Source organism: Lissotriton helveticus, chromosome 6 (genome assembly GCF_964261635.1).
Source record: "Lissotriton helveticus chromosome 6, aLisHel1.1, whole genome shotgun sequence".
NCBI classification, from domain to species: Eukaryota; Metazoa; Chordata; class Amphibia; order Caudata; family Salamandridae; genus Lissotriton; species Lissotriton helveticus.
The window spans coordinates 1132765288-1132778015 of record NC_136067.1 but is presented as its reverse complement, the minus strand read 5'-3'; the positions used below and the strand labels follow the sequence as shown (position 1 = coordinate 1132778015).

Here is a 12728-nt window from a genome sequence, read left to right as displayed (position 1 = left end):
ACTGAACCTTGTTGAAGCCTACTGAAGTGTTGGACATCGAGCAAACCATTCATTCAATCAGAATGAAAACAAAATAAATAGATGCCTTCTGAGATGTGTGTGAACTTAGATTAGGTTGTATGGAGCCAAGCTGATTTGATAGCGAAGATGAAGAGTTTAGTTTTTATCAGAAATGAGAAAAAGCAATATTCTACTTTTGAAGTCTTAAAGACCAAAACAAGGAGTTGCAAGGTGAGTCATCTTGTACTCGGGTTTTATGATTTATACTAAGAAGCTGATACAGTTGCACATCATCCGATAGAAGTAGTAGGGATATCAGTAGTGTACATGTCAGGATGGGGCGTGGGACGCACTTACTCTTATGTATTGGTCCTACGCAACTCTCTTCTCCGTTTCTCATGAATGTGCTAGTCTTAAGGAGCATAAGAGTATGCTCTCAAAAAACTTGCCAATGGTGGCTGCCATTTTTAAAGACCAGAGTAGAAGTTCCGTGTGATCCATTGTGTCCTTGCTATGCATTCCTAATACATAGTTGCTGGACCTAGGACTTTTTGTTGAAATCCTGTTGGGTGCTTTAGTGAAGTCAACAACAAACATATTGGAACAAGATAAGTATCTAGCAAGGGTACAGACTTCAACTTGTTAAGCGAGTTATCCATTGGGATTCCAATCTCTGTAGCACTTTGTAGGAGCCATCCTTTAAGATTATAAATTCTATAGCACTTCTTTGTTTTCACCAGTCATCCTTTGGAAATCTGAACTCTATTGCAGAATAGTTATTTCCACAAGGAGTCATCTGTCTGTGTAAATTATGAACTATGTATGTAAACTCTAGTAGAAGTATACTGGCAATTATTGTTGTATGGTATGCCAACATCACTGATAGTAAATAATTGATGACCACTGGCAGAAGCTAAACATGCAATACTAATGAATACTTATAATGGTACAGTTATCTACTTGCCACTTTGAACGTAAACAAGCACAAAAAGTTATTTCATAATACTGAAGGCAGCTCTCTTTAGCAAACAACCTATTGTAACCTTGAGCACGATTCACAGTTACTGTATCAACCTTAATTGTACTTCGGCTCCATAGGAAGATGGAGTTTCAATTCATAATAGAGCAGAGATTTTTTTAATTAAATATGAGTTTTGAGATTCAAGGCGTTGCCTCTTTTTAGCCAGTATGTATGGTGCGAGATCCAGCCTAGTTACTTTTTGCCAGGTGAAATAATGAGTTGTGTAACTGGAAAGGAACTAGGGATTACCAAATGGTTAAACTAGCACTATTGCCTAATTTCAATTCTGAAACATCTTTCTTCAGGTCCAAATGACACTAGAACTATTCAATGACATCATCAAGCATCAGGATTCTGTACCACAGGTTCCAGCAGTTTGACCACAACAGATGCCTTAAAAGGAGCGTTCCTTTCGTACAAACTTTTATCTAAGCGGAAAACTAGAGAATTGTGTCGCAAGCCGCTAAAATGGGTTCACTTTACGCAGTATCCATGATTGCTTTTTGAGTATTTCAGGGCTTTGGGGACATTTCCTTGTTTTCAAGGAAATTCCTGAGATGCAGAATTGAGGAAACCTGACAGCTACCTGGTTTCCTTATGGCACCAATTAACTCTACTAAGGACTCTACACAGATTGACACATTTGAAATAGCAGTCTGAGGGACGTTTTAGGTTTCCAGGGGGCTAATCACCTACCTATTTCTGCCTTCTACTTATACCCCACTGTTCCTTTTCCACTCTAGTTCTACAGTTGACTTAGCTGTTACTGGCATTGGAGTCATCCTTCCTCATTTAGTGTGGATTGGGGTGTGATATTGCCTCTGAGGTCAGGACTTCTGATAAGATTCCAAAGGTTTCACAGAGGTGTACGAAATGATAAGCCATAGGATTACATTAGATTCTAGAGACAGGAGGAATTTGTCATAGAAAGCAAGTAATCAGAGTGCACAGTGTTTCTCTCAGTCTTTTATGGATAACAAACTTAACACTACACTGTATGATTCTCACGCTGGCACCTTGACTAAATTATTTTTAACATTTAAAATATCATACTGCTTTGAGGATTACATGGACGTTATCTATCCCATTGGATCAAGGAAACTCTATTTACAATGGAGATATGGTACATTACCTTTAAGGGCTTTTACGAGCAAATGGTCTGCGTCTACGACCAAATCTTGTCCTGGGTGTAGCTGTAGCTTAGAGGATGAACTTCATATACTTCTTTTTTGCCCAGCCTACAGTAAAGCCAGGAAGTACTGGCTAGTACCGTTATGTAAAAACATGGGTTTCGTCCAATGTTTGCATGCTTTGAGAATCCTTAAGACAGATACGTCCGGACACATTGTATTTGCAATTTCAAAGTACTTGTCAGCTATGTGGTCCAAGAGACGATTTTTAATTGCTAATGAATGCCAGGGTTGATTTTAACTATCTTTATAGCTGTATGAATTGTACTATTTTATATGTGTTGTGGAAAAATGTGTTTCAATTGTACTCTTTTATGGCAAAAAATGCCGAAATAAAGATTTTAAAGAAGGATTCTAGAGACAGGAGGAATTTGTCATAGAAAGCAAGTAATCAGAGTGCCCAAGGTTTCTCTCAGTCACTTGCCACTTTAGAAATAAAGGTCTTTCATGTGTGGCTAAGATTATGAAAATGCCGCAGCTGTGAAACAAGCCCTTCGCTGCGGAATTTATTGGACAATGCATGTCACCTTGTGGCCATAGTGGAGACCTCGTCCTCCATGTTCTGTTACATGCAGACCAACGTGTGTGTGGACCAGAAAGGCATCAAATATTTCAGGTGTCATCAGGTCACATCAGTGCCTCTACACAAGTTTACGAGTTAGGGGCAAAAGGGGTTGTCTCTTCCCCTCCTGCACGCTCAACACCTCTCTTGCACTGTGAGTGCCAGCATTTTGGCTAATCAGATCTTCCTCTGATGTGCATTAAAACTAAAAAGGGTTTCTATACCCGCTCTTAATATACCTCTCTCTTAGGAGGCCTCCAAGCTATAGTATGAAAATTATATTTGATAGTTCTGATGATTAAAAGACCTAGAAGAATTGGATCTTGGTTATTTTGACATAGAAAAAAACAACATGTACTGCAGGGAGCTTGGAGAGAGTTCCCAGACAACTAACAGGTGCTTAAGGAGGACTGGAAAATGGCACTTTAGAAAACGGCTAAAAATCTACAAAACTTTTAAAACTATACTGATTCCTGTCTTTCTTGCATTATGCAATGCAATTATGCAAGGGGAAGATGTTCCCTCTTCTTGGAATATTACTAATATTATTGTTTTTCCTAAGAAGGGGAAACCTGTAGACGATAAGATCTCCTATCGGCCTATAGCATTGATTAATGCTGATGCGAAACTTTTTTCTAAAATTCTCACATCTCGACTGGCCCCTGTTATTCACTTATTAGTCTCGGAGCAGCAGCATGGTTTTGATCCCGGAAGAGACACGACCGCGCACATCAACATGGCGATTGCTGCATACGATGTCTCGGGTCAGCTGGGCCAGCAGTTTGGGATGTTGATGTTGGACGCCGAGAAGGCCTTTGACTGGGTAACTTGGGGAGCCTTATGGGCCACAATGTCATCAACAGGTCTCGGTCAAAGGCTTATCTTGCAGGTGCAGGAGCTGTATAGGAGCCCAATAGCTGCAGTTAAACTTAATGGTCATTCCTCATCTTCTTTTTCTGTTCAAAGGGGTACGCTGCAGGGTTGTTCGCTATCCCCTTTATTGTTTGCTCTTTATATTGAGCCTTTTATTAAGCACTTGCTGTTTAATGCTGATATTTCTCCGGTTCCTTTTAATGGGCTGGATTTAAAACGAACCGCATATGCGGATGATATCGCTATTTTTTCTATTAATCCAGCAACTGCTTTGGTTGAAATTACACAAGATGCTGAGCGATACGGTTCTTTTTCCGGCTATAAATTAAACCTTAAAAATAAGCAGACGATTTTGAATTTTCATCTTGAAACGCCTACAGCAGCATTAGGGGTTACAAGAACGGCAATTTATTTGGGAGTCTGCCTCTGTAGCCAAGTTGACGATGTTATCGCACTAAACTATGAACAACTGCTGAAGAAGGTGGTGGAAAAACTGCAATGTTGGCACCGGCTTCCTCTTAGTATATATGGGAGGTGTAATGTTGTTAAAATGAATGTTCTCCCGAAGTTTTTGTATTTTTTCCATATGATTCCATTAAGGGTACCTCCAACTTTTTTAAAGCGTTTAGATAGTGCCATTGGCAGTTTTATCTGGGGATACCGGCGTGCAAGGAGAGCTATTCGATATATAACATTATCTTACAAGCACGGCGCTATTAAACTCCCAGATTTTAAACTGTATTTTTGGGCTGCATTTACCGGTAGAATACAGAGCTTACTTAAAGGACCTGAAACTAGCACTAATTGGATTTCATACCAGTTGGCTTGTGGACCTAGCACCAGGTTTTTATTGAATAAAATATCTAATCCCAATTATTATAAGCGGGTTTGATTCAAGGTAGTCAGGGACATCACCAGGATATGGCATGAAATCTGTAAGGTATACACACTACCTGACTTACATGTATATACTGCATTATGGGGAAATCCCATGCTGCCTAATATATTTCACGACTGCGTTGGGAAAGAATGGCAATGTACGGGTGTGGCACAGCTCGGTCATTTATATGATGGGCAGGGATTCCAATCTTTTTGTCTCTGAAAGCAGAATTTGGGCTGTTACAGACTCATTTTTACTGCAAGTAAGGGATATTCTCATTCGTGGCCGGGGTCTATTAGAGTTATCTAATCCCTCCGAGGTTTTGTCTGTATTTTTTCGTACTACAGGTCGAGGAACTATTGGCAGAAACTTATAGCAGCTGTCAGTGATGACGGTATACAGAAAGCGGCTAAACTAAGTTGAATTTTCAACTGTAACATAACTAAAGAGGAGGCACAGGAATCTCTGGAAATGATAGACTCTGCAGTAACTTCAGTTAACTTGAAACTTCAGCAATATAGAACTATATTCATGCTTTTTTACACCCCAGAACGAATTTCTAAATGAGCCAATAATCAAATGGCCGCCAAATCATATTGTCCGAAGTGTCAAGAATATGCTGCAGATTTACGCCATATGTTTATTACCTGTCCAATGCTGAAAGCATTTTGGTCCAATATAACCCTTGCAACATTGGTTGGCTATGACAAGCCGGTTTCAGAGAAGGAGATGGTATTGGCAAGTAGTTTCAGAGCTGGGCTGTCTCACGTAACCTTTTGCATCAATCAGTTCGGCCTGCAACCGCTTATGTATCGCTCGATCTTGGATTCAAAGTGGGAGCCCAAATATTAATGAATTTGGGGTCTTACTAAGGGAAATTTATGAAATGGAGATAGCGTTAGCCAAAGCTAGAAGTCCCCGGTCCTGGTTAAAATTTAAAAGGGTGTGGTCTAGTCTTCAATGGGATTAAGGATTTACGGTATTACTTTCATAACTGTCTTCTTTTATTTTATAGTTGTGGAGCTTGTTAATGGATATGTCCATAACTTTGTTTTGTTTCTTGTGCTCTTATGTGCTCAGCTAATGATCATTGACAATTGGTTTTTGATTTTTTTCTTGTTTCTCTGTGAAACGTATTAATGCTTGTGGCTATAAAATAAAAAAACTGAATAATTAAAAAAAAAAAAACTTTTGAAGAGGTCTATTATTTTTAGAGACCAGCTCTGAACTATCACTTCTGGATTAAGATACTTTACTTTCAATTTGTTAGTAATGGTGGCCATATTTAACCACAAGTCGAACACCGAGACTGGTAAATGTTGCGTTTGCTAATGTTTCTTCGCTGTTGCTATTCACTTTGGCACCTGTCTTTCCATGTTCCCCAATTTCATTTAGGGCCCTATGTCTCACCCATTTGACTCTCCAAAATTCAAACCATAGCCTTATTTCCTTATACTTTCCTTAGAGCCCTCCAATCAACATTACTAGTCATACTGCGTGTGCCCAGACATCGCAAAACCAGATGAGGCAGCCATGCTTTTTTTCTGTCCTAGCCCCTTCTTTATACAACTCACTCCCTTGTGAGAAACGCAAAATTCCCTTATGCCTAAAAGAACTCAAAACCCTGCTCTCCAGCCACAGAACTTAATTCTCATTCTCTCTACATAATCCTCATTGCCAAGAGATCTCCTTAGTGATATTGCGCTTTACAGCAGCCTAATAATATTACATACCATAAAGGGGACTGCAGAGTCATAGAGTTGGACCTCTTAGTAACTAGTGGGATGCTTAATTGATTGTAAAAGATGGGACCTGAGTGCCCATCCTTTTACCCAGTTGGTATACTGAACAATATTTACCAAAATCCTTGAGTCACCAAGTGGTGCCATGTCAAGAGTTGAGGTTGGGAGGATCCTGCACATGCAGCTCCAAGAGATAGCATTGGTCCATGAATATGCCTCCATGCATATTTACTTATTTGTGAGTGGCCCAGTGCTTAAAGTGTGCAGGTCAGGAAGTATGAAGCCCTGCAGTGGAATGCATGCATAGCCATACGCCTCAGTGCCTGGTCCATTACGAAAAATGGGAAGAATATCTAAACGACTCAATGTTGACCTACGTTCTTCTTGGCCTGAGCTGATACAGCCACGGTCCCTTTTGCCTGAGTCCGGAGGATCCAAGGTGTGTTTCTCTCTGTTTATTCCAAAGGAAATTTCAAAACTGCCATCGTTATTACCTGCAAGGTAGAAACATTTAATTTCTCATTAGCTAGCACCACGTGTGAACTTTACTTTTTTTATGTTTATTTATTTTCTATTTAGTACATATTGTTCACACAGGCAAGGTATTGAACTTCCACAGTTTGTCTTAACTGATTCTTCAAGTTACCCCCTTCTCGCCATTCGTCATGCATGCAATTTCCAACAAACTCCTTTGAATGCCTGATGTACTGTCATCATCTGTGTGACAGCATGCATATAGTGGTGAATAGAGCAAACACATGTTAGCAAAATTATATTGGGGGCAAAAACACTACTATGCAGCCTCAATTGGCATAGGAGTGAATCTGTCATAAGATCAATGAACCTTAGTCGCCAAATAGTCTAATAATATATTTACAATTCATTCTGATTTCCTTGCTAATTTGGGAATTTTTTCTCATTCAAAACAATTAACCTGGTTCAAGTTCTTCAGGCCACAAGTACAATCAATGTAACAGTAAACAACAGGAGAAAGAAAATGTACTCAGGTGAGACCTAGGTGAGAGTAATAGCATACGACAATGTCTCAACAGGTATAGCTATTGCAATAGTTTGTACAAAGTAAATTAATTACGTAGAAAAGGAAGAAAAAACACCAAGGGTAAACTATCACAGTCTGTATTCATTGACATGCATATAAATAAGTTTGGGAAGCAATAATATAATTACTTTATGTTTGTGTAATCCATATAAAGTGCACACATAGTGCTCGTGAAAAAAGTGAATGGCGCATGTGAGGCACGTGACAAAGTGAAAATAAACAGCGAGATAGCGTTACTTAAAATGGTACAAAACATGAAAACTGAATGGTTTAATTTTACAGAAGCATGTTAAGTGCCAGAAGCCATAAATCCACTGGATTATGTCAACAGTGTTTCGACCTGTATTATGTCAGGCCATCATCAGGACAGAGATGCACACATCACTTTTTAGTGCTGTTTGAGAAGGAAAAGGGGAGAAGCAAAGTAATTGTGAACAGGGCTGAAGTGAATGTTAAAACTAGAGAGAGAAATCAAAGGACTAAGCGAATAGCTATCTGGGCGCCGCCGATAAGCCTGTATAGGGGAAAAACATAAGACAAGGCTTATGTTAATGACTCATTTGGAAGAGGCTCAGAGGGGTAATTGAGCGTAATTATGTAAAAGGAGAGCAAAAACATTTATAGAACCTTTTATACAAATCTTTTTAAATTGTGAATCATGCCTGTATGTATTGGAAAGAAACATAGACATGATTGGGAAGACATCACCTAATCAATGGCCTAAAGAAAGATAGGGTCCAGCAGATACCTATTTACAGCTACATAAGACTCAATTGGTACTGATAATGAATTCTGGAAGAGCACATCACTATGTAGCACTTGCTAATATATCACACATGGAATCCCAATTCCTGGGCAATACAAACAGAAATCTGGTACTGCGATTAGGAGCAGGGAGGAAGGATCACAATACAAGTTCCACTGTAGTGGTATAAGTTGATGTGATGTGCTCTCGCGGGCAGACTGTGAGTGCATGTGCGCATGTATAGGCGCCGAGATCTTTATGCACATGTCCCAGTATAGATTTTCAAGTAAGAAGCCAACATTGGAACACATTCCACTTCTCACTTACTTGTCTTATGATCAATACTGTGCCTTCTTCCTGATTCCAGCGGTTTCACAGCATAAAGATCTTCATTTTCTTTAGGTTGCAGTGAGAAGATGGAGGTGGCAATAAGTGGGCCTGTTTGAGGAATGAGCACATTTGAAAATCTGAACAACTTTAAAAAACATTACCAAAAGTACGCAGGCTGACACCACAAAGAAACGTAAAGCTCACAAAGGTGGCGTGGTAATGATCAGCGTAATCATGTGCAGCATGAAGCAATTGATCTTCATCATATATAATGGTGAACACAGCAAGAAACATGAGGAATAGTAACTGTGGATGAAATTTTAAATAACTAAAACTGGGATAAGAGAAAAAGCAAGTTGTGGGCAGTGAACTGTGTACAAGCTTGAATGTCTAGAGTGAAACATCTATTACAACAAAGGCATTGCAACATAGTGCCTTTACAAAGCAGTTAATACCACGACTGTGTCGTTACCACGAGTTCCATTGCAACGCAAGTCATTTCAACGACTTGCTTCAGGGAATGCGGTGTTGGATTTTAAGTCCAACACCTTCTCTACTGATACACCGATGACTGGAGATGGATAGTAATTTAAAGTATTCCAAAGTCCAGTGCTTCCCTAAAGCAAATCGCTGTAATGACTTGCGTTGAAATGGAACTTGTGGTAAAGACACAGTCGTGGTATTGATCGCGTTGATAAGCCACGCGTGGTTTTGGCATGCGCGGTAACATATGCTATTCATATCTAGATTACTATAAGCATTGATTGCAAAACCCAAGGTCATGGTGGAACCTTCCCAAGACTGATAAATTAAAAATAAAATGGACGTGGGATTTTTCGGATATCCAGATGCAAGTAAGTAACTAAGTGAACACATGGACTTTAACTGTAGAGATAAGATTCAGAAAGCATATTAGAGCTTTTCATTTATATACTGATGAAAGCAGACGTCATTAAACAATTAATGACAGGGATGAGATTTGAAAATAGAACCCAAAATGGCCTGGCAACAAACAGGACAAAGGTATAAAGTGCTAATTCGGGGATTGGCACAAGTGGTAGTAACAGACTTTAGTACAAGAATGGAGTTTGAAAATATGGATCTTGGCCGACTTCTTTCTGAGACAGCCAAACTATGATGCCACAAAGATAGTGAAGCTGCTCAGGGATTGATGAGTGTCCTGTGAGTTATGCCAAGTTCATGCCCCCTTTATTCCACCGTGAACTGTGTTGGTATCCTGATCCAAGGTAGAGCTGTTCTGTGACTGCACAGAGAAGGGATAAGGAAAATATATAATGCAGAGGAGGTGCATAGGTGTCCTAGGTTATCTTTGTAATATCCGCCTTCCTTTTCAGGTCTTGCTTGACTTCATTGACTCAGTCATGGTAACCATGTGCAAAATTAAAAAATGCATTTTTAATGTGACATGAAGCGCACATATACCCTTAGTGCATATGTGCACTTACATGTGCACTACGAATTTTTGGGTCACCTTCAGGGGAGCCTTGAGCCCAGAAGTACCCTTGGGTTTGGATTTCCAAAACTGCAATTTCCTATTTGGTCAATAGTTGGGAATGCAATAGCATTTCCTATTTGTTATTTCCTGAAAGCGATTCCTACTCTGTAGTAATCGCTATCAGGAAATCGCAAATTTTGTGCATACCATTTTGTATTCCTACGCAATCACTATTTAGGAAATCAAAATAAGAATTCATACATCTGGCCTCAAGTTACCAACCCACATCACCTACTTGAGAGAGCCTTTAGACTGCTGTGTTGTCACTACCCTGAGGGTCAGGCACTGAAAGGGCTTGTTTGGTTTTCAATTTAGTGTGTATGGACACCCAAAGCAACCAGTGATAAATGACCTCATTTGACAAAATAACGGCTGCTCTGTAACCCGTGGAAGCCCTTCGACAACCCTAAATAGTCCTTGCAGCTAGCTATTAGTCTATATTATGAACTCACCCATACATTCTGAGCATTACTCTTATTCATTCTACTAGTGATCACAATATTTATCCTGTAAAAAATTGTGAAAATGATATCAAAAACTTCATGAAGGAAATGATTTATGTTGAAAAGTTTGCACTATATGTTATGATTAATTGAAAATCGTGTTTATTATTAATATATTGAGATTTTCAGTCAATTTTGTAATATACCATTATTTATTTCATGGTGTTGCAATGTGGAACTGAAGGAAAGAAAGGGGGAGCTACAAGTAAGCAAAACATGCATGTCAATTTGCCATACCTTGTATATGCGTTACTGCATGACCAATTTGAATTGGCAAAATGTAGTGTGCTTTCATGTAGGCAATAACTGAGGGAACACACGAATTACTACTACTGTATGCCATTGTCTTTGAAAAAGTTTATTTTCATTGTGAAACACAGACAGAGTGGTTTCACCAAAGTAAAAGAGAGCAAGCGCTAAATCCATTTGAGTATGGCTAATGTAGTCTGTGAAATAAAAGTATGGCAAACATAATTTGTAGTTAGTATTTAGTCTGTACAAGATTAGATTGTTAAACTAAAGCTTACTATATCTCTACTGCACAACTATGTGGGCCTTGACGGGAAACGAACAAAATAACCATACTTGCGTTTAGAAGAGACTAAGCAATAAACAGGCCTTTAAATTTTGTTTTTATCTTGTTTTGCTGTGCATTCAAAGACAGAGGTCAAATGTTAGGCTCTAACTTCCAGGCAGCTTGGTGTTTAGTTTTCTTTCTCCACAGCAAGGTGAGAGGATATATGTGACAATCTAGCCGGGATGGGAATGTAAAAGGGATGTAGGGTGTTATATTTTTTTCTACCACACAACAAACTGTAAGTACCTGTAAATTAATTGTACAAATATTTCAGAATTAGGAAAGCACAAATGAAGCACTCTACACTACTTCACTCTACGCCACTTCATGACATTGTACGTCACTTTATACCACTGTACTCTGTGACACTCTGCTTCACTCTGTGCCATGCTACACCCCCGTCTGTGCCAATTCACTCTACACCAGTTTATGCCTCTCCACTCCTGAGGCCGACAAAAAGCGCATTTGGGTGCGCATCAGGGCGAAGGTAAACACCGTAGGAGTGACCCAGCGGTCAATTGATGACCTAAAGAAGTGGTGGTATGACCTCAGAGGGCGTGCCAAGGAGCGCATAGCAGAGAGGCTGGGGAAGCATCATGCCACGGGAGGAGGAGACCCCACAGTTGCCGCCAACACACCACTTGAAGACCTGGTTGAGGACATCATCAACCCTGCAGCCTGCGTGGGGGTCACTCGGCTGGACACCTCCCGACCCACACAACATTCACAAGGTAAGAGCCATGCAACTGCGACCCCGTCCGCTAAGAATGCCCATGCCCCAGAGCTAGCCATTTGACAACCCCAGTAATGCAGTCCCTGCACATCAGAAACGCACTATTGCATTGTGGGACCTGTAGTGTGACAATAGTTCCCCGATAGCCACATAGAGCCAGAACTGTCAAGCGAAACATATCCCTAAAGCCAGTCAGGGAATGCAAGCCTGCATGCATGTTGCAACATCCCATGTGCAAGATTCATATCAATAATCATGCACCCATTTACATCACAGGTGCTGCAGAAGCAGAGACCACAGACAGCGAGGCACTCCATATCGAGGAGACCCCAGAGGAGACGGAGGTAGAGAGTCATCGTGCCCCACAACCTGGACCATCACACACACCTGCACCTGCACCAGTACCACCACCTCCACATGCGGACAGGGCCACCCCTGCAGCCACAGGAGGAGTGCAAACACCCCACGCGTCACGCATGGCAGTGGAACAGGCCCCACCACCACCCAGGAGGCAGACACGCCGCACAGCCACTGTGCGGTCGCGGGCAAGAGGCCGGTTGAGGCAGCAGCGCAACGTGGGCGCACGAGCAGAGAGGGAGCAACAGGCCCAAGATCCAGGGCTAGGGATCGAACGCCGGATGCTAACTGTGCACCGCAAGCAGGCACATCACATGGCAGTCATGCAGCTGCAGCTGTACAACACTGCACACAGTGTGAATCAGCTCACTGAAAGTGTGCAGAAGTTGACGGCTGCAGTCAAGGAGAACAGCCAACTGATGGTGTCGCAGCAGGACATCACCCGCCGCCGCCACCGCCAGCTGCTGACCTGGCTATCAGCATATACCAGGTCAAACCACCTGATCGGGAATGCAACATCCCAACTGTCACGCCGGTCCCTGGCAATGCAAATTCAAATGGTGCAATGCAGCCAGGATGTTGCAAGGGCCCTGGAGCAGGTCATCACCGCAATCCAAAACCAACAGGTGTGTGGCCATG

The 12728-nt window shown here is 41.1% G+C and overlaps 1 protein-coding gene across 1 annotated transcript in view; it reads right to left on the bottom strand.

The window, feature by feature from the left end:
• LOC144761665 (uncharacterized) overlaps positions 1-12728 on the bottom strand; it is a 166501-nt gene that overhangs the window by 62442 nt on the left and 91331 nt on the right. The window contains exons 3-4 of the mRNA XM_078646950.1: positions 8401-8511; positions 6646-6762 (exon numbers count right to left, since the gene is read on the bottom strand). Of these exons, the coding sequence (XP_078503076.1) occupies positions 6646-6762; positions 8401-8511 (228 nt within the window). The remainder of the gene's footprint in view (positions 1-6645; positions 6763-8400; positions 8512-12728) is intronic.